The following is a 21,845-nucleotide window of genomic DNA, read 5'->3' on the forward strand; positions in this document are numbered from 1 at the left end:
AAGTTAATGGAACACATAACCATATAGATGCTAGTGTCAAATCAAACACTTAAGCGTGCTTTTCTATTTCTGCAGCTCCTAAGTTGATGCATTACACTGACTTTCCTGACAGCTGTTGCATTCCTCAGCCTGTTCAGATATATGTACTCTATTGACCAACTTTACAGATCCTGCCCATGTGATTAGGAAGAAGTTTCAAAATGCCAATATGCATGGGGCAGGCCTTTGTTTATGACTTCCTCTATGGAAAAATCTTTTGTCAATTGGATGCAAAAGAGATGTTAAAGAGCTGGGGAAGGACTTTTTACTAGGGCATGTAGTGATAGGATGAGGGGGAATGGCTTTAAAGAAGAGGGCAGGTTTAGATTACACATTAGGAAGAAATTTTTCACTTTGAGGGTGGTGAGGCACTGGCACAGGTTGCCCAGAGAGGTTGTTGAGGCCCCATCCCTGGAGGTGTTCAAGGCCAGGCTGGATATGGCCTTGGGCAACCTGGTCTAGTGGGAAGTGTGCCTGCCTATGGCAGGGGGGTTGGAACTCAATGATCTTCAAGGTCCCTTCCAATCTAAACCATTCTATGATAATACCGTGGAACGTATGTTGAATGCCTGAGACTAAACTGTAATAGGAAGTTATTAGTGTGTGTATTGTCTCACCTGTTAGTTTCTGAGCAGAATAACTTCCTGAGCCATGTTTGCTTTTGTATAGTACCACACTGATTGGTACCACTGCTGTCTACAGCAAACTGGATGAATGTTGCTCAACTCCTTTCTTCTGCTCTCTGCCTGTTAGCTTGCCATATGGAACAGTGAGTTTTGCAGCTGAGCATTCAGGAAAGCCTGCAGTTCATATGTGCAGTCATAATTCTGTCACAGTGGATTGACTACATGATCACAAAGTCTTTTTACATGCAACTGGTTCTTAGTCCAAAGTAAGCACCTAGCCTGTGATGAGCATGTAACCTGCAAATGCGATCTCCTACCTCAATATGTCCTGCACTAGTGAGCCAGATGTGCCATCTGAGTGGTATGGGGCATAATGGAGTGAAGCAAGTGCTGTGCTGCTAGTGGAAGAGGGAAAATACGCATTGAAACTGGTGCCTAGAAGCTTTTCTCAAAATTCCGTAGAGGGTTAACCAGTTATCCATGGGAAGCAGGTATAAGGAAAATTAAAAGAGCTCTACGAAAACAAAGAGAGAGTACTTCTATAATAATTGTCTGGTTTGGGGTGTGAAGACAATTCATTGAAAGGTGGAAAATACAAGCCTGCCTGTTTCATGGCTGACATGGTAGCTGTTCCACGTAATAATAATTAGTAATAATAATAATAATAATTTATGTTGCAAATGAAAAGTGTTTTGATTGCAAGGAAAGGAATACTCTTGGAATACAGCAGTTCAGAAAATGAATGCTTCAGCTCTTGAACTGATCCCTCTTTGCTTTAGGAATTGTGTGTGTATGGAGGGGAGGTCTTGAGGTTTGGGGGGGATTTTGTTTTGTCTTTAAACTGGTGTTTCAGTATTCTGATAGTATAGTGGGAAACTGTTGAGAAAGTGTTGAAAGTTGCTTAAGCAAATGAGGTTTGCGCTCAGCTAAAGTAGAGGCCAATGCATACTGGCCAAGATCAAACAGTGGGAACACTTCGATTGTATCTGGGAAAAACATTGTAGATTCTCCCTGTCTTGCAAGACTGTTATTCATTTTCAGTTAGAGTAGCAAAGGCAAATGAAATAGATGATTAGTGTTTTCTGTTTATCCATTCTTAACACTCCACTTGGCAATAAATACCGAAATGGGTTTTGAAGGCAGGCTGTATATTGCATCATAAAGTATTACAGCCACTGTAAATGCAGTGAGGGGCAAGGAAAAGCACTTCTGATGGGTACGGCGTATGAAGCGTGTGAAACTGCTGCCTGCTGTACCTACCAGGGAAAAGTTGCTGCTGTTCAGGTGTCTTGATGGAGTTGTTGAGTGACCGGTGGTGTCAACCACAGGAAGGCTTCTCTGTCAGCAGCCTGCAGCCACAAGAAGGTTGCAGGGGTGATGCCCAGCTCTGAGCACAGGGCTGGGACAACTTTGCCCAGAGCAGTCACCAGCCTCAGTCACAGCTGCTGAAACACAAAGAGGTGTAGCAGCAGCCTGAGAGAAAAGGTTGAAGGTGATGGCATGATAACCGTGGCTGGACTTGGTCTGTGTTGTCCGACCTGCTGCCGTGAGATGATTGGGTCTGTCTGCCCCGTGCCAGTTGGTTGAGGCAGGTGAGAGGGTTCTGTGTGCCCAGAGTGTGCTGCAAAAACCATCCCCGCTCGTCGAATAAATGTCATGAGTTGTTAACAAGCACGGTGTCAAGCAGGGCAAAATGTAATTCTCTACTTTTTTAATTACTGGAATTAACAGAATATGGCACTAATTTCTACAGCTACTGCTTCTCCCCCTCCCTGAACATGAAGCTTGATTTGTGTTCTTATTAACTTTGTCCTATAAATGACCTTGCAAGGAGAGTGGTTCTGGAGGCTAAGTGAAACAATGTCTATATTTTCTGAAGCTTCAGGCTAAGTTTTATTAATGTAATGTCTAAGATCTTTGAAGTTGTGACTTTACCAGGAAAATCATAATCTCCAAACCTTTATTCATAATGGGTATGACTTCCAGGGGGAACAGAATACCTGCTGTGCTAATTATTTCAATTATCAGCTACTACTAAAACACGTAATGGATTTTCTCTGCTTCCACAGGTAAAAGGCATGACATTATGGAACTTAACTCTGATGTTGTGAACTTGATCTCCCATGCTACACAGGAGAGATTACGAGGGCTCCTAGAAAAACTAACTGTAATTGCTCAACACAGAGTATCAACCCACAAGGTAAAGGAAATCATTAAGCAAGTTTTGCACCAAAGTTTTTCTGCTTTGCAGCCTTGAAGGTAAACCTCTTCCCAACTCTAGGCACATCATATGCAATCTGTGCATTTTCAGTATCTACCAAAGGCTGGTTTTGTTTTAACTGTTTATAGCCTCTAACTATTCTTTACGTATTTCATTCGACTTGTTGGATAGGTGCTCTTAAAACCCAGCATGAGAGTAAATGCATGCATTTCTCCTCCTCCTGTTCTATAGAAATGGTGGCTGTTATACAAAATCTGTCTTGCATGGTAAATGTAAAGCTATTTTTTAATGCTCTCAGTGGTCGGGTTGATTTAAGGGCTTGTGTTCGCTTTATGCGTTTACTGTTGGTGGAACTGCAGTATTGGCTCAGTAAAAAGCCTTGGGAAACTGAATTGAATATTCTATTTTTAGAAAATGCTGCTTGTGAAGGCAGAGACCCCTTTGATCTTAAAGTTTCCGGAACTTTTTTCCACCAGCACTACTTAAGATTCTCTCCCCTCTCTCTTTATTAGCTCCATTGACTATAAGGTATATTTGGTTCCAGTGAACCCGTATCCCTTAAGATGCTTGTTCAAATGGGAAGCAATAACTTACTACTGGCCAAAATAGCGCTTTGAGGCTTTTTTTTGGTGTCATTCAATAGTATTAGTCCTTACTTTTTTCAGTATCAAACTCTTTTAGAAAAAAAAAAAAAGTGGAAGTTAAAAGCAGATGTATCTGTCAGCTCTTAAGTTCTTGTTTGTTTGGCTTTTTTTTTATAGGAACTTTATACTTAATGAAATTTAACAAGAGCAACTAACTGATGGGATAGGAGTTATTTTTGTACTGAATACTTTTTATAGGCTTTTAAGCACTGGAGAAGCAATAGTAAAAAGCAGGAACTATTTGGAAACTTCCAAGTATTTATAGTGATGTCTGGAGCAGTTGGACTATGCTGTTCCTTGCCAGAAGGAGATGCAGTAGCAAAAAAATCAATACAGAAGAAGTAAAGAGGTTTTTTTTATGAGAAGCCTTCAGAAATCTGCACGTGTTCTGTGTTGTCTCTCCAAAGTGAGAGATCCAATAGAGCTTGTGAGCTAAAGTGAATGGAAGCTGAAGTCCTGAGTAACGAGTAGGACTTGTTGTCTTGCAGACACCAAGGACACAAGGGAATGTTTTTGGACAGTGGGCTTGATAGGGCTGATTTCTTTCTCATTGAACTAAAGCAATAGAAAACTGATAGTTTTTTGTCTGATTGAATTGCCAGAAGCAACGATAAGATTGTAAGACTGCAATAAGCTTGCTTTCTTTTCCTCTTTTCTCAAAACCAAACCAAACAAACAAAAACTAGTGGGCATAATAATCCTAGAGGCACAGGTACCCTCTTTCATTAGGAAGATGGTATTAATACTACAGAGGAATGTCCTACAGGATTGCATTTGTGCACTGATAGTCTTAAATACGAAGTCTTAAACACTAATTTATTACTTAAAATACACCCTTGCTTAAAATATAGCTGTAAAATATGCTGTGCTTATTCCAGAACAGTTGTGTGTCAAGGTTGCTTCATTATAGCGTGAGTTTGGGGTAGGGTAGAAAGAGGGGTTGCTGAAAGTATATAGTGTGTTTGGCTGGTAAAAGCCCAAGGATAAATTTCTCAGGAAAAGACAAGTTCACAAAGTAACAGAGAAAGATGACTCTAGGATGTGCATTAAAGAGTGGTGTAAATAGGTGGCACAGATGTGCCTCATCTAGAATGGGCTCCTTGCCTTATTTTGCCTAATGCCCTCTGGCCAATGCATGGCTTAAATAGCCTGTCTTTGGAAGACCAGAATGGTAAAACCAAACATTTCATTGCTAGTTGACCACATTTTTGATCTTTCCTTCTTCTGCCTTCTTCACTATCTGAAGTAAAACTGAACTCAGACTTTCCAGTGAGGGGAAAACAATAGTATGAAAAATAAACTGGTCGTTACTTTTTAGACCAAAAGGACCATAGTCTTGTTTTAGTGCATGCATGTCCAGTTATCGTTGGAACAATTCATCAGTATTCACTGGCCCAGCTTTGCGCAGGGGACTGGACCAGATGACTTCCACAGGTCACCTTTCAACATAAACTATTCTATGACTTGAGAGCATCCACTGAGGCAAAAATACGTATCCCTAAAGCTATAATAAATCATATATATAATTTATGTCACTTTCCCCACCCCCAAGATTCATTATAAGTAGTTCTAAACCACCCCTCCACTCTATAAAACCTCTTTTTGGAAATACCACTTGAGGCATGTTTCAAATTCTGGATTAAATGGCTGAAACTAGAACACCAAACATTAGAAGCTTAAAATGTCTAACTTTGTTTTTTCTTTACCCTTTCTCTTTAAAGGGGAGAGAATATAATGTTCTGCTGCTTTACATTTCTTTTTTTTTTTTCCTCTTAACCTGTCTAGAAGACAGTCTTGTACATATACAGTAAACATGCAAAGTTGCTGTTTAAAACAAAACTGTTGACTTTAAGACTTTATTGTTGTTATAGTTAATATAGACTAGATATTATTAATATCACTTTTTCAATAACCTTTTACTAGTCACAGATGCCAGGGAACATGCTTCAGTGGGGAGGAGATGTGTAAATGACTACCTACCACCTGAAGTCTTTCTAAAACAGCCTACACTTTTCAACTTTGGAAAAATAGTGGTATTCTTTTGAGGTTGTTTCCATTAGGTTTATTAGCTCTAGTGGTGTGTATGAAAGTTTGGTTGTCTATAACAAACTTCTCATTCCAGGGTAGTGATAGGTACATCGTATCTAGTGACACCAGAGCACAGCTAAGATTTCTTGAAAAGCTTGATCAGCTAGAAAAGCAGAGAAAGGACGAAGAGGAACATGAAATGTTGCTTCAAGCAGTCAAGGTAAGAACTTCACTTCTTGCTTTCCAAGGAAGTAATGGGGTCCTTTAGACTGGTGAACATCTTCAGGTTTCTCCTATTTCTTCTTTAAATGTATTAACCATTAACCCTGTAACGGAAATCCATAATGTTTAGGATAGCTTAGGCTATACAGAAAAAGGCTTTTAGTTTTTTACATTCTTTAAAAAAATATCAGGAGTTCTTTCAAATGTGTGAAGGGGTGAACTTCATTTGAGATTATTCCTACTGGACAAAATGAAATTAAAGAAGTATTCACATAGCTGTAAATGTCCTTCCCGGCTCTATTTCTGGCTCTGAAATTGGTATGTCTTTCTCTATACCTGTGTATGGCACTGTTTGGAAATACGAGTTCACTATACTTGTTCAAGCTGGACCCTGGTGGCCTTGGAGCTGATACCCTACCATCTGCAAACCCCTGATGGAGCTGCTGCCAGTACAGAATAAATACCTTTCTTCCCCCTTCCTTCCCCTCAAGAATAAGAGGGGAAGAAAAAATCAGTATATGTGACTTGATCATCTTCTGTTTGGTGTTTTGTTTTTTTTTTTCTTTTTGGTTTTGTTTCAAGCTGAATTCTGGAGCCCCATGGGTGGAAACCTAATCTAGACTTGAAAGAATCATGTTATACTTGCCTGAGTACAACTCCCTTTCTTTTCTATACTTCCTGTCCTTTTTAAGTGTCTGCTGCTGACATGAACAGCATCATGCCTAGACTGGACCTGACTGACAGTGTTAGCATCATTTTCAGCTTAATCTTGCTTCAGGCTAGAGCAGAGGCAGCCGGCCCAGATGAGGAGGGGGGTTGTGCGTATGTGCGTGGAGGGGGAGGGAAGCCAGTCTGGACTGAGGCATTCAGCCCTGGAGCTAAATCTTTCAATCACCAGAGAAAATTGTCATTTATTAAATATTTAACGGATACGATGGTGTTTGGATGCCAGTAATTTGTGTTCAATCTTTTTTCTCTTCCTTTGGTAGAGCCGTTCCAGTAAAGATGATCCAGAGCAACTGCAGTTAAAGCAGAAAGTGAAAGAGGTAGGACTTTTCCAGTTACCATGCTTGCCTTTGTGTGTTGAGAGAAGGTTGGCAGCCCTGTCCTGGCAATTAGGTCAGGGTTTATTTTGCTGCTGCATACCATTTGCAGAGGCCTTGGGGAAGGACAGGAACTGCCACAGGCAAGGGCAGTGCTTCAAATGAGGTCAATGAATTACGAGCTCTCTTTTTTAACATTTTATTTTTGTAGTTTCGGTCCTGGCTAGAAACAGTTCTTTGTAAACTGCAGCAGTACACTTGGTAGGAATATAATGTGGGATTAGGGAAAAAAAAAAAAAGAAACTTTGAGATTTAGCATCTGGGACTGTACAATAGGCTACATTTTTCCAGGGTAATTGTTCGTTTTGTAAATCTGATACTGCTTATAATTCTTTGGCTGGGAGGCGGTACTGGGATTTAGTTTTAAATGGAAAATGCCTCTGGCTTTTAATTTTCTGGGCCCAGCAGTTTTCTGTTCTGGAATGAAGCCCTTGTTTCACACAGTTCATGTTTAGCTGCAGGGGTTTTAGTTTATAGCTTAGACTGGTTAAGCTTTTACTCCCAGAGGCCTCTGCATAGCAACTGTAGAAATCAACAAATAAGTTCATTTATGTCTGCAGCCTCCTCTCAGTAGCTGACTTTTTACATTTCCCAATATCCATTTCCTGACTTTTCTAGCCTGAGAGAAAAAAGCTCCACTAATTGGAGCTTATTTTAATTGAGCCTTAATATTGGATCTCACTGGAGTTGCCCCCAGAGCTACTGGGAACAGAATGAAATGAAAGTACCTAAGGTTGAAGATGTGTGTGCGTGTGTATGTGTGTGTGAAATTTTTCACTTGACCTACAGATTCTTTTCCCTGCTGAATAAATCATCAAGCCTGTTCACATTTCTGATTAAGGATCTGACAGCAGACGATAATAAAGACAATTGAGGTGTGAGACGTGTGATACAGAGCTGAAGAAATTGGTTTCTATAGTTACTTGACTGATTTCATGCAATTTTTAAGGATCTTTGTGCTAAATGAGAGTGATTTTCTGAGCAACCTTTTTCCTTAACTGTGCCTCTTGAACTATGAAATTTGTTGTTGCTTAACATTGCTGCACTTGGCTCCTAGGTGCCGGCAGCAGCAGCAGCAGGTTATTTATGAATGCTTTAAAGGCCCTTATTGTTTGGATTAATGTAGGAGCCCAGGCAAAACAAATGGAAATCCAGTAAAATAGTATTAGAATCAATGCTCTGCATTTGCACCGTAGTAGAAGAAATTTGTAAAATAAGAGGAGAGAGAAGGAACTTGCTTTACTATCTACCTTTTAATTCTTTCTTTCTTTCTTTCTGCTTATAACTCTTTCTTCATGCTTACAATCTGTGAGTACAAGGTTGCCCTAAAGCCTTTCCCAGTTTGCCTCTAGTGCCACCAGGATCAACAATCAGTGGGTGATGCTAATTTGTCTTGTTTTGTAGGTGGCTTTACCGCTGCATCATCTGGCCATTTCTAGAGGTTCTTTCTTTTAATAAAACACTGCCAAGCTATTCATTTATGCAGCTTCTTTTCTCTTTTCCTCTGAACAGGCATGTCTAGGATCTTGAAAAATATTCCGTGATCTGGTTATTTAGAACAGAAAAAAGTTAGGTGTGTGTTTTGGGTCTTTTTTTAGATTGGTTAGTATTGTTAATGAGATCTCTTTTAAAAAGCGGCATACAGATGTACAGAAAAGGAGCCAACAGAGCAGAGAAGGTGTCTAAGTTTAGTGCTTGGTGTTCTACTAAGTGCTTGAATTCACCTCCTTCACTGCATTTTATATTGTGCCAGGCTAATACATTCTTCGTCGCGCTTCCCCTGCATATTTCTCCGTGCTGTGCTGCTCCCAGAGTGACGGTCTCCAACTGCTTCATCAAAAGAAGAGGAGGCAGGTGTGCCTTGTGGGACAACACAGATCTCTGTATCGGTATTGCCTTGCCCTCTGTCCTGCTGCTTTGTTCCTCAGAGAATGAGGCAACCAGAACTTCTCCAGGCTTTACGTTCCGCATGGGAAACCCACCTTCTGTGCCAGCGGTGCTTTCTTATCTGTGAGACCATCTCAAGCTTGAGTGGAAATGAGCCCAAATGCAGCTGGTCACTTTTGACACTTTATTGACAGTTTGGAGATAAATGGTCAGCACACATTTGCATTAAAAAATGCAAATGTGAGTAGAGCTGGAATAAAAGCAAAATAAAAATCAACAAATACCCCAAGGCTGAAACTGGTAACATAGAAGCGCAGTGTATACTGGGATAAAAGCCTGAAAAGGCTCACCATTGCCTGTCTTGTTGTGTTATGAGTGTAGCCTGCTCCTAAGAAACCATTTTGATACCTCTGTTAGCTGGAATCAAATCCTTTCCAGGCCACTCTGGTTAAGTATCCGCTGGAAAGCCTGATCTGATCCCCTTAAACTTCTTTAAGAATGAATATGGGCCTTCCTTCCTCAAAGCTGTATTTTATGTGATGATGGTGACCTCCCAGAGAAGGGAGAGGGTGTGGTGTAATGACACTGGAGCATGTTCTAAAGCAACGTTTCCCAAAATGCAGAGTGTACATACTAACAATGAATACTTATAAATCCAGGATGTGCTGTCATCCAGCAGCTGGAGGCAACATCTTAACATTGCTGGAAGTACATCCAGAGACTCGGCAGTGGATTCTTTTATCCAAAAGGCTATACATAATTGCTGTGACCTTTTCATCCCTTTTTGCATGACCTATTGCCTCAAACTTCCCCTATGCTAAGCCATTTACTTTCCTATATTCTTAGTCTATGTAGCTTGCTATGAATTAAGCCTTTCTTTACTTCCCCATTTCACCTGTTTCAGCAGATTTTAATACCTACAGAAAGTGCGCATTCCTTCTGAGACAGCTGCAAGGCTTGCCTCAAGCTGCTCCTTTGTGCACTCAAGAATTTTGTCCTTGTTCACCTCACGGGCCAGCTCTTTGTGCAGTGGCATTCCAGAAGTCTGGGTAAATTACCCCTGCTTTTCATTCAGCCTTATCTGCCACTTCAACCTGAGAGGATACAGTCCTCTCATTGTCCCCGATGCACTTTTAAACCATAACTTTTTTTAGGTGCTTTCTGCTATTTCCTGTTCTACTTTCAACTATGCTTCCAGTTAGAAAGAAAATGTTCGGTTGATGCCGTTTTTGTAGCCGTATTTCTACTTTATCTCTGGTTTCATCCCTTTTCTGAAAGAAGCTTACCTAAATTGAGTAGGTGTAGGATACTGTCACATGCACAAGCAGAAGACCTGTAAAAATGTCAGTATTAAACAGTGTACTGTAAATTTAAACACAAACCCTGATCTTTTGTACTTCTGTCTCTCATCTTCAAAAGTGAGTGTGCTTGCAGTATGGCTTCAGGAAGCTTAAGGCTGAAGCTGGGCAAACCTTTCAGATGGTATGTGTGCAAGATTGCTGCTTGGGGTTGAGCACATACTGATAGCATCTTTGCTTATTCCGTAGTAGCTACCTTCATCTCTGCTCTTACTTTGTGGCACCTTGCAGCATCTATTGGTGCATAAAGGTGAGCAGCCGCATCTTGAACTAGGAGGAGCACGTGGAGCAAGCACACGATGGACAGCAGACTTGCCTGCCCCATGCCTTGCTCTTCCAGCAGCTCTGTTCACTTACAACTGCACAGGTCTTCCCGGTCCCTTATTCCTGACTGTGTGATGCACTTGTGTGTTTTACTGTTATGATTTTGACACAGATGTCACGAGGCAGATGAAATGCTGAGAAAATTCAATACCTTTAGTATCAACTAACGAGGAGGAAAATAGAAAACCCTAGTTTTTCTGTAGAGACAAAACACACCGAACAAAAACAAACAAAAAAATATAGTCTGTATGATTCCAGTGAGCTCCTGGGTGCTATATAGTAATGACTGAAATTTAGTTTTTCTGTAGTATCTTTTTTCAAAAGTCATCTTTTTTTTTTTTTTTCCTGTTTCATGTGTCCATCCTAACTCTTTCCCTTATGTTCTCTCACATTCTCAGATAACAAGTAACTGTAACCTGATTCTTTGTCTGCTGCCCTCCCTACTGTCTCCAACCCACACTTTCAAGCTGTTCATTTCCTTTCCCCCCTCCACACCTCTTGTGCTGCTTCTCTGTTTAGTCTTCTGGACCTAATGGTTCAAATTCTTTAAGACCACTCTTGTGGCTGGGGAAAAGAAAACTCCCTAGTTAACCATAACCTCTCAAAAAAGCAAACAAGATGCTGTGAGCAAAATAAGATCTCATTGCAATCAATTGGCATTTGATGAGCCTTTAGTGACATTCTGAGAGCTTCTGCTTAATTATCTGATTTATATTGTCTTTATTGTTCTGTAGTGTTTCTTACCTGCTTCTGCATGGGGGGGGAGGGGGAAGCATGATTATTGAACAGCCATAATTTTTGTTACCTGCAGCGAAGCCCTGCAAATAGCAAGGGGCTATCATCAGAAATTCAGTGTGTTAAGAGTCTTGCAGAAAGTCAGGGATGGAAATCCTGTAAAGTATTAGATTATTGAGCAAACTGGAAAGTGTGAACCAAATCTCTGTTTGTGGCATTCATCTTGGTGTTTTGAAGGAGTGTAAGAAAAGAGCAGCTGAGATACTGCATCAGGTACCCTATAACCAGCTGGCTGGAAGATGATAGCAACTATCTTTATCTGGTGAAAAACAAAAGGCCCCCCAAACTCCATTAAGCCTGTCCTTTGCTTTTCAAATAGCCTTTTCTAAGTTTCACTGAGAGACTATAATTGATATGTAACCAGCTGAAAGCATGGCCTTGGATTAGAAACTTGCTAATAGAGGAAATTTGAGGACTAAAAGTACAACAAAAAGACAATGGAGAGCCAGAGTTCTGTGCCAAGAACGAGTGTTGGGTGGACTGCACGATGAGATGGAGAAACTTGCAGGTGGAACAGGTTTTAAACATTCTCTAGCTTTGAGACCTCAAGAGTGATTGAAATAACACAGTGCAGTGTTACAGCAGCTAAAAATCATTCAAACTATCGTGTGTTTGGAAGAGCTGATTGGTTTTAAAGTAATGTTTAGCAAGGGCTGGACAGTGTTCTGTTGTGGTGATGCAGGTCTGCTGACGGTCACTGAGCTGTCTTCTCGCACACGATTGCATCTGAAACAAACTACAGAATATATTGCTTTGGTGTAGCATGCTATAGTCTTTTCTTGGCCTTTCAACAAAAGTAGCCTGGGCTGTGTCTGAAAACACACATACAGAGCGCTTGATGCTGGATGCTAGACACCCAGGAGCTTCCCTGGGCCTCCGAGTAAGGCCAGCTGATGCAACTGCACAGGGGAAAGCGTGCTCCAGGTGTTCCAGAATACACAGGCATGCATCAATAATTGTTAAACAAAACAAACCCTTTTAAAAGGAGACACACTTGGGAAAGTCTTAACAAGAATGGTCAAAATTAGGAGTTAATAAGTCAGTCACCCTGGACTTCTTTCTTAAATTCTGTGGGGACCTAGTTATTTATATATTAAAGAATGTCAAATATCAACTGAAGGAAATTTTTTTCCCCTATGGGTAGATTACTTCGTGGCTATCCTAGAAAAAAAATTTTGTTTTTTCTCCAAAACATCTTATTGCACCCTTTAGTTCTAGACAGACAAGGCACCTGGTCTTGGAGGACACAGCCATGGTAGGGGCTGTTCTGCCACTGAAGCATATATGTGGAATATTAACCTGAAAGACACCTACAGTATTATATACAGCCCTATTGTAAGTTAGGACTGCATATCAAACCAGTGCATACTACTCTGCCTTTCTGCTGTTAAATCTAAATTACAACAGAGGGAAAAGTCAGTGGAAACTAATTGTATGGCTAATTAAAACAGTTTGAAAGGAAGCAATTGCAAGAAGAGAAATTGCATTATAGGCAAGAGGAAAGGATGATAAATGTTTAAATATGCAGCCTTCAAATGTCAGTTTTCCTCAGAGAATGTCCCCCATATGAGATCCTGTAGGGCAGAAGATTTTGTGTAGAAAAGGTAGAGGCTGGAGGCAGTAATGCTCATTGAGCTTTATGACAACCAGAGCGAGAGGCTTGGGATTGAAAACAGATTTTTAAGGTTTATTTTTCATTTTCGTCACAAGTTCCTTAAATTGCTTTAAGGGAATGCGAAAAAAATGGAGTTCTCTTTTTCCCAAAGACAATGAAGGGAGAAGCGACTGGGAGCAGTAGGAAACTTTAAAAGCGCTAAATGGAGGACACAATGAAACCCAGTGAAACTTTGAAAAAGATGGTCAGAATAAAGAATGGATAGGAACAAGAGAGAAAAGTCAGTTCAGTGGGATAAGTGGCCCTGCTTAAAGGGTACCTCAACATTTAGTTCTTTAAAAATGTACAGTAAAGGCAATAGTAAGGATTCACGTGAATGTTCAGGTGCCTTTTTCACTGATGGAAGCTAGAAAAAAGTAAACGATATTTGGTCACAGTTGCTTTGACTTATTTTGAATTTAATATTCATTAATTTATTGTTTTATTTCTTTATTGTGGAACCTGAAAGAATCGGGGGCTTCTGCCTCTTTTGTATGCTTATATTCCTTGCTTTTTCGCCCCCCCCCCCCCCCCCCCCCGCAAGTCTTATACAAATTCTTGTTCATCTACTTTAGTGCTTTTATTACTCCTGATGTACTTATTGCTGGATAGCACACATAACCCTTAGGCATACATTAACTTGTCTTCAGCCTTCCCTGGTTTCCTTTCCTGCCAGTTCTTCTGTTACTTTACATATTTATTTAATCTGTCCCGTACTCTGTCAGCCTACAATGTCATACGTGGAGACATTTCCACTTTTTTCTTGATATTAAAACCGATATCTTGTACATATATGCTTTTTAGTCTTTCCCTTATATTAATAGTAACCAAGTCCAGAATGGTGGTGTTTAGCTTCCCCCTCTGACTTACCAGCATTTCTTCTGAGCTCATTTACATTCATACGGCTGTATTTATTTGTTATTGCATTGCCAAGAATATTTTGGTGGGTTTTTTTCCTAAACATAATTCCTAGTACTTAAATCTGAGAAGTGGAGAAAAGAAATCTCTCTTCATTTATTTCCTAGTACTTTACATGCCGAAGCTCCTGCAGAAGTGGGCAGTGGTATGAATTTCTTGACACACATGTCATCTGCCAGCATTGTGCTGGACGAGTGCCACCTGTTTGGCTTTTCTTTCACCTCAGATCTGTTACTGCTCGGTGAGTCCTGGCTAATACAGATGCTTAATTTCTTGTCTCTACCTTTAGAGAAGTCTTCCCTGGTAAAACTATCCTTGAGGATCTAGACAGTAAAGGTTTCATGTGCTTTGTCTTCTGTGAAAGCTCGTACCAAATACCCTGTTCTGCTTTGGGTACTTTGTGACCAGACATGAGGGTTTTCGTTACCTCTTTTTTGAAGGTGAACGTGTATTCAGCTAGGTAGCTCTTTTCCCCTCTTTGGTAATACAGCTACTTGCTGCTGTACACATCGTGGATTAGCTGGTGTGAATTAGTTGACTTTGTGTACTCTAGTATACTTTTTCCTTTCTTCAGTTGTGTTTGAGGGATTCTTCCTTGCAGTGTTTAGGGAAAGTCTTGCGAGATTTGCATATCTTGGATTATTGGAGCTCTGATACTGCTAACAACCAGATACCATGAACTTCCTAACTGAAAGTTAGTTGAAAACCAACTTGCAGTATTGTTTTAAAAAAACGTCTCGGCATCTCATAACTGAATTACTTCTTGTCTTCTGATACAACTTGAAATCTAATTTTTAATATTACAATGTCATTGGTGTCATAGTAAAAAATATATTTTGCATATTTTCTGAAATGTGGAGTATCAGACATAAGTGAGAGAGAATGTCTGTGAGCAGGAAAAGAAATATTTTTCTCAGTAGAGAATTGAGTGAAGAACAGAGAGGTCAATTTTAAAACCTTTCATTTTGTGTGATTACAGCCATGCTGCAAATGACATTTCACTATAAGGGAGGACTTTAAAACATACCTTACTTCTTGATTTGTGCTGCAGGTCAGATTAACTAAAATGGTTATTGTGTCACCCTAGAGATTCCTGCTTGCTGCAAGACCAGACTTTAAACCCTATTTTTATTATTAAAAAGGCCAGCAGCAACAAAGACTATTTTACAAGTTCTGAGACGTTTTCACAGCAATTTGATCTTTATACACAGGTTTTTAGAACTCTTTGTACTGCAATTCTTAGCATATGTAAAAATCAGAAAGGAGAGAGAAGGAGCATGAACATTCATTTGCCTCTTGCCTGGAGACCGTCCCCTCTTAAATGCCCTTCTTGAGGAATGAATTTTGAACAGAACATCTGTTGGACTCCTGTGTTGTGGTGAAACAGCAGCATCTTTCAGCAGATGAAGTAGGTCAGGTTGACGGGAAACCTGCTAATTGTGGCTCCAATGTATGGCACAGGTTCCCCCAGCTCCTCTTGTATTGCCATTACACGCTTCTCTCTTCAAGGAAGAAAAATCATCTGTTTTCAAGATACAAACCTGGGTATGACAGTTCCTATTTGTCTTCTGGTTTAGTCAGAGACACCGATATTAGTAAAACTGACCCTTAGAAGGGAAACAATACTAGATGCAGCTTTTCTATGTTATATTGTAATAAAGCGTATATACTACTCTTACTGTCTTTCACTTGCTGCAGTGATCTTTCTGCCCTAACTTGTGTGCTGCAAAACTGTCTGTTAAAGAAAGATTTGACTCAACGTAGTTGCTTCTTGCTCTTTCCTAATCTTGTTTAGGAAAATCTGGCAGTAGTTACGCAGCCAGTATCCTCGGGTATCCCTTGATGTTATCTGTCTGTCTTCTCCTTATCCTGTGCTTTTAACTGCTCACACAATGTTTGGACATTTAATCTCACACTTTTTAATGGAACAAAACTTGATGAAAAGATGATTTTGCTGGCTTCAGCAGGGTAATTTGGATGCCTGCCCATATTGCTTAATGGGGATCTGTTGAGTCCATTATGGAGATTGAGTGTTTAAATTCATTTGTCTTAATTATGTTCTCAGAAAAATCCCCAAGATGTCTAGAATGCAACAAGACTATGATTTCTTTTTTGCTTTTGCTCCAAAGCCCTGGTGAGGTTCTGCCCAATTTGAAAAATCCTTTGACCGGTTACGAGGTGGAAAATACATTGGGGAAAGTAGGTGATGGTAGCGACATGTATTTCTGGCACTGTCTTGGGCACTGTGTGGTCAAAGGTGCATCAATTCTGTTTCTAGATAGCACATCTTTTTCATACCATCCACCAAGTGTCATCTTGTCCTTTGTATCCGTGGGGTTTCCGCCTGTACTGCCCTCCAGCAGCAGTGCTCGCCCTGCAGGGCGTCTGTGTCGACAGCATGCTTTGTCAGCTTGAATTGCATGGGGAAAATGAGTGATGGTGCCCAGGTGCTACCCGGTCCTCAGCATCCTGGTACTCCACCAAGAAGCACTCAACCCGCCGAGTCCCCTCCACCCCATGCTGATGCCAAGCCAAAGCACCCTCAGTATTTCATTCATAGCTCTGCCTCTTTTCTGTGGTCTTTACCATGGCTGCCCATCAACATCATCTGTAAAAAGGAGAAGTGGTCTTATTTCAATGCTGCTTCAAGCCAGTGACCAGATGTTCAGCAGCCACTTGTTTTTGACATGTCTAACTACAGTGAAGCTGGTTTGTATGTGTTTTATAGGATTGAGGACTGGGGGGATATGTTTTCTAATGACTCCCAGGGATAGAAGCACAAGGTTAGGCTAATAAAGGCTTTTTTCTTTCTTTGTTTTAATGATTTTAAGTCTTTTTCATTCGAAGTGTAGTGATTCTTATAAGTAAAGCGAATAATCTTTCCCCTTCTGGTTTCTTTGCCACTGGAGTCTTTTGGAATTGAATCTGCCCCCAGAGGGGTGCTATGTGCATGGCATGTTGTAATGCCTCTTCTCATGGTAAGACGACTGTGGTGTACATGCAGCTACCATGACAACTGACCTACATTGCTAGCAGGAAGGTATACTTCTACAGGGATGCTCCATTGCTGCCTGTAAGTGGGGATGGCTCCAGGTGTTGGCGGCCTGGGCAGCTGGGGCTGGAAGTCAGCACATGCCTCTGCCAAAGTGTCTCAGCATTTCATTGCTCCCAATTAATCCAGAGAGCGATGAAGTCACATAAAAATAGTTTCTAAGCCTCTGTGTTTCACAGAGTTTGTGAAGTTTCAAGTCACTTTTTCAGATTATTTTCCCCCATTCCTGATAGGTTGCAATGTGTTCCTGAATATAAATATACATATTTAAAACTGAGATTGAAGGGGAGTTTATCTTATAGAATCATAGAATGGGTTAGGTTGGAAAGGACCTTGAAGATCATAGAGTTCCAACCCCCCTGCTATAGGCAGGGATACCTCCCACTAGACCAGGTTGCCCAAGGCCATGTCCAGCCTGGCCTTGAACACCTCCATGGATGGGGCCTCAACAACCACTCTGGGCAACCTGTTCCAGTGTCTTACCATCTTCACAGTGAAATACTTCTTCCTAATGTTTAATCTAAACCTGCCCTCTTCCAGTTTAAAACCATTGCCCCTCATCCTATCACTACATCTTAAACATCTTATGCAAGTCGACCAGCTGGGGTAATGTCATACAGTTGCAGAACTGTAGTTTTCAATTTTAAGGGACATAAAACCTTACAGTCTCTAAAATATTCTTGAAAGCAATACTATGTACTTTGAAAAAGACAAAAAAAGCAAGAATAGCGTGTGTGGTAAGTGAATGATGGTATCTAGCATTGAAGTACTACTACGTTTCTGTAAGCCTACATAGTGTGATCAAAGCTGACTTGCAAATGGTGGTGTTTTCATAACTGAATCATTTGTCTCATCTTCAAAAAAAAAAAAACCAAAACCAACAACAACAAAAAAACCCAAAAAACAAACCAAAAAGCAAACCAAACCAAACCACCCCAAAACCTAACTACTCTCAACATATGTGTGTTGAAGTCTTGCATTCCCTGATTTCTGTTGAAAAATCTTGAGTATGTGTATAGTTTGAGTCTTACAGGGCAGGATGCTCTTTTAGGAATCTTGCACTGAAATACCGTTTTACTTTTAATAGTCTATCTGACTCCACTACTTGATGTGAAGCTGCCAGCATCACTAAAGTAAGAATGAGTCTACCAATCTAAAGTAAAATTACAGACTTAAAAAAAAAACAAAAAAAAAACAAAAAAAACCAAAAAAAACCAACACCCAAAAAACAATCAACCAACCAACTAAACAAACAAAAAACAAACAAAACCCCAACACTAAAACCCCCCAAACCAAAACCCCAAAAAACTAACCCCAAAAGCCAACCCCTACCAAAACCCCCAAACTCTCCAACAACAAAACCCCCAAACTCTCCAACAACAAAAAAATAATCCCCCACCCAACTCCATGGTATGTGTGTGTTTTGTTTTTTTTTTTTTTTTTTATTGTGGATTCTTACTTAAGTAGTAGCAAGTGGGAGACTGATGCTCTGTAGGTGCTACAAGCTCATTTCTTAGCCAGCTGAATTTCTTTTCCCCAAGTAGGATCTCTGAGAGCTGAAAAACAAGTGAAAACACAGTGTATTGCAAGATTAGTAAGCAAAATATCTACTGATGGAATGAGGAATTCCAATTAATTTTTATATTCTTTAATGATTTGCACGGTTGAGGGAAGGGAGGACAGCGGGATGCTTTGCTACCATGATATGGCTGTACTTTCTTTAAAGATATGGACATGCGTGAATGTAGAGAATTCCCATCCGAACACATTTTGTAAGTCTTCGGAGTGGGGAGAGCATGGGATGAGCAGTTCTAGTTGCATATCAGATCATTTAAGGATTATCATCAAACCTGGAGGTTTGTGTTTAAGGAAAAACTCAACCTGAGTAAATAGAAAAGGTTCCCTCTCTCCAGAGAGAGAGTGCACTCCCATCCACCCGTGCTCCAAGTTGGACAGCTGGTGGATCTCAAAGCAGTGTGGTTGCGTTAGCAAGGTGGCCAGTCCAAGCTAGTAAGTCTATTAGCAGACTTGGCTATGAGCTCCAGAGCAGCTGGCATCTATAGTTATCGAATAGAATGAAGTAGTATGTACCTCAAAATGAAGAGATAAAACTTTTTTTTTTTTTTTTCCCCAATCCTCTTGACTATGGGTCTCTTTCCCATCCCAAGTTTACTTAACCCAAGTAGAAGTTGTTTCTAAGGATTTCTTTGTGTTGAATGGTTTTTTGGTGTGAGTGAAAGTAAGTATATACAGTGTATCTCTAACTTGCCGCAGATATGACTGAAGATTCAAAATATGTATCGGGAAAAGAAAGAATATCAGTGAACTGACAGCATCGTGTTCAGTTGGACAATAAGATGTTTCAGAGCAGCAGTATTGAGTGCTGGGTTCAGGTAATACAGCATGAAGAAATTGGGTGTTTTGCTTGTGCAGTCATTAATTGAAATTTTGAATTAAGAATATCCCCAATTCACAGAACTCGGTAACTTCAACTTTTAATTCCAATCCAGCCTCATAAACCAGTTCTGAACAATATTTTCTGTTAATCAGAAATGGCAAAGTTTATGAGCTGAGGAACCAGAAGCAAGGCTGCTGTTAAGGCTGCATTGATACCACAATGTGGTCTCCCTAAAAGGTGTCACTTACACAGAGCTATCTATTGGGCTGTTAGCATTTCAAGGGTATAAGTGTGAATGAGTATTGGAATCTGTCAAAATTGTCCAGAAAGACAGGAAAAGATGTTGTGAAATACGTTGTTTCAGTAGGGACTGCAGAGCCGTCTGAAGCTGCCATAAAGAGAATCAAGATATATAGCATACTGTATATCATAATTAATGTAGGTGTTTTCTTCTTAAATTAGATGCAACAATTGGAGTTAGCACAAATGCAACAAAGAGAAGCCAACCTCACAGCTTTGGCAGCAATTGGACCAAGGAAGAAAAGACCATTGGACTCATCAAACATTGGATCTGGGCTGGAGGTATGGAGATGACTTGCATGTCATTGTATCTTCAAACGGAATTATTTTTATCTTTTCCTGTAGGAAGAAGTGAAGATTCTCTTACGGAAAATGGCTGGTTACGTACTGTAAGAAAACTAGTTCATGTGTTAGATACTTGAAAGGATTGTTTCTGGTAAACTTGATGGGGGATATTTAACTGTGTCTTATAGGAAGAACTGTGGATAAGAGCACTGTGTGTAAAGGACTGAATTAAGTGATGGCTCAGAGAAACGTTAACCTCCATCTACAGTGGAGGGTAACAAAGCAGTGGTGGTCTTCCACAGCAGCTAGTTGTCATAGCCTCTCAGTTGAAGTCATGATGGTTGTTTTGGATGGCTTTTGAAATGGCTCTTTCTTTGATATTTGGCTGTGGACTTTTTTCCATGCACAATGCGTAGGAACTCTCTTGAAATATGCTGTGAGTTCACCTTGGCTAGATCCCCCAGAAAAGCAATAAATAAATGAAGCTAGACCATTCAGTTTCTGCAAGGAGCCAGATCACCTTTTCTGGCTCATGCTGCATTTTAGAAGTGCCTTGAAGGTTCTTTTAACATATCGTGGTCTGAACAAATCTCTTAATGTTGTGCTGGAGATTAACTGTTTCTGGAACCTTGGAAGCTTATAGGGCTGCAGAAGCTCTTTCTGACGACACTGATGGCTTACTTCTGTTAGTGATCATCTTGGCTGGAGGTGAGAGAAGTGTATTGTGGGCTGTCATTCAAGTGTTATTGCCAGTTTTGCCCCTCTTTCTCATGAAGCCTCAATGTTGCTCAAGCGAAGAGCTGGTTGGCTTGTGACCCAAGCACAGCAAACAGAAGCCTGGAGAGTAATTCTTCTGTGGAAGAAATGGTGATGAAGTTGTCCTTTCTGGTAATCCTTAAATCTTTTTCATTCTCATGGCCTAGGAAGCTTAAATAGGTGCTAGGATTCAAAATACTCCAGCGTTTTTGCATACTGGAGTCTGGAAGGACCTTTTATTAAGCTCAATTATTTGCAGTGTAACTGAGACAGTGGTGGCATCTGTCCTGTAGGTTTTCTCTCGGCCTCGACTGTGACAAGGGGCCTCTATAAGGCGGTGAGGTAGACTTGTTTCTCTGATTATTTTTTCTGATGTGGAGACACAATTAGCTCCTTGAATGCTCCCTGTTTACTGCAAGTGAAGGGAAGGAATCTGTATCTAAACAACCAGCAGAAAGCAGCGTTCCCAGCTTTTGAGCAGCTATTCTTCACTTTGAAGTTTTTTAATGCACTTTCACATGAAGCTGAAGGTATACTTAGTTTTTTTATAATACCACTGGAAAAACTAGAAAAAATGAGTTTAGCACAAGAACAGTTTTCCCCATCGTTTTCTCCTCTTCCCCCAAGCTTCTATCAAGTAACTATTCTTGTTCTTCATAGTGGTTTTCTGTAATTATTGCCGGATTTGTTTCTGAATATTTAACAAGTCTGCCTGTTAGGTACTTTTCAGTTATTTCTCATCGTCTGCGGTGTGTCTGCCTTATTAAACACTTCATGAGATCGTGCCAAAGTGAGACAGATAACAATGTTGCTATTGAAAGGTGGTGATCCATTATTTACATTGCCAGGTTAAAAGAACATGGACATAACATGCCTAAAACTAACCATAAACCTTGACAGCATTTCATTGTGACAAATTTACCTGCTGTGTTTTAAGATGCTTCTCATATAGGTTGCCTTACTAGACTGAGTTGTAAGGACAGTAGGTGAAAGTAATTCTGCTAGTGAAACTACTTTTGTTTCTCCTGTGCAATCTTGCATTCCAGTGCCTAATACTTAAGCTTCATGCTACCAGAAAGTATTTCTCTGTGGACCTCTCTTCTTTTTTGTGAAATTATGCAGGATAGCAAACTTGAGAAGGATGTTTAGACTTAGACTTTTAAGTGTCCCAAGATATATAAGCAGGATTTATAAAAGTCTTAAGAGTTCTCATGTAGAATAAAGAATGGTTTTGA

General features: G+C 40.3%; 1 protein-coding gene across 1 annotated transcript in view; it reads left to right on the forward strand.

Annotated features, from left to right (window-relative positions):
* TAF4B (TATA-box binding protein associated factor 4b) overlaps nucleotides 1-21,845 on the forward strand; it is a gene marked incomplete at both ends in the record, with an annotated part of 73,316 nt that overhangs the window by 41,989 nt on the left and 9,482 nt on the right. Inside the window, 4 exons of the mRNA XM_082480067.1 lie at nucleotides 2,735-2,865; nucleotides 5,653-5,778; nucleotides 6,770-6,826; nucleotides 19,732-19,851. Coding sequence (XP_082336193.1) covers nucleotides 2,735-2,865; nucleotides 5,653-5,778; nucleotides 6,770-6,826; nucleotides 19,732-19,851 — 434 coding nt within the window. The remainder of the gene's footprint in view (nucleotides 1-2,734; nucleotides 2,866-5,652; nucleotides 5,779-6,769; nucleotides 6,827-19,731; nucleotides 19,852-21,845) is intronic.

The sequence above is a fragment of the Vanellus vanellus genome, assembly GCF_965231255.1.
Source record: "Vanellus vanellus genome assembly, chromosome: 2".
NCBI lineage: Eukaryota > Metazoa > Chordata > Aves > Charadriiformes > Charadriidae > Vanellus > Vanellus vanellus.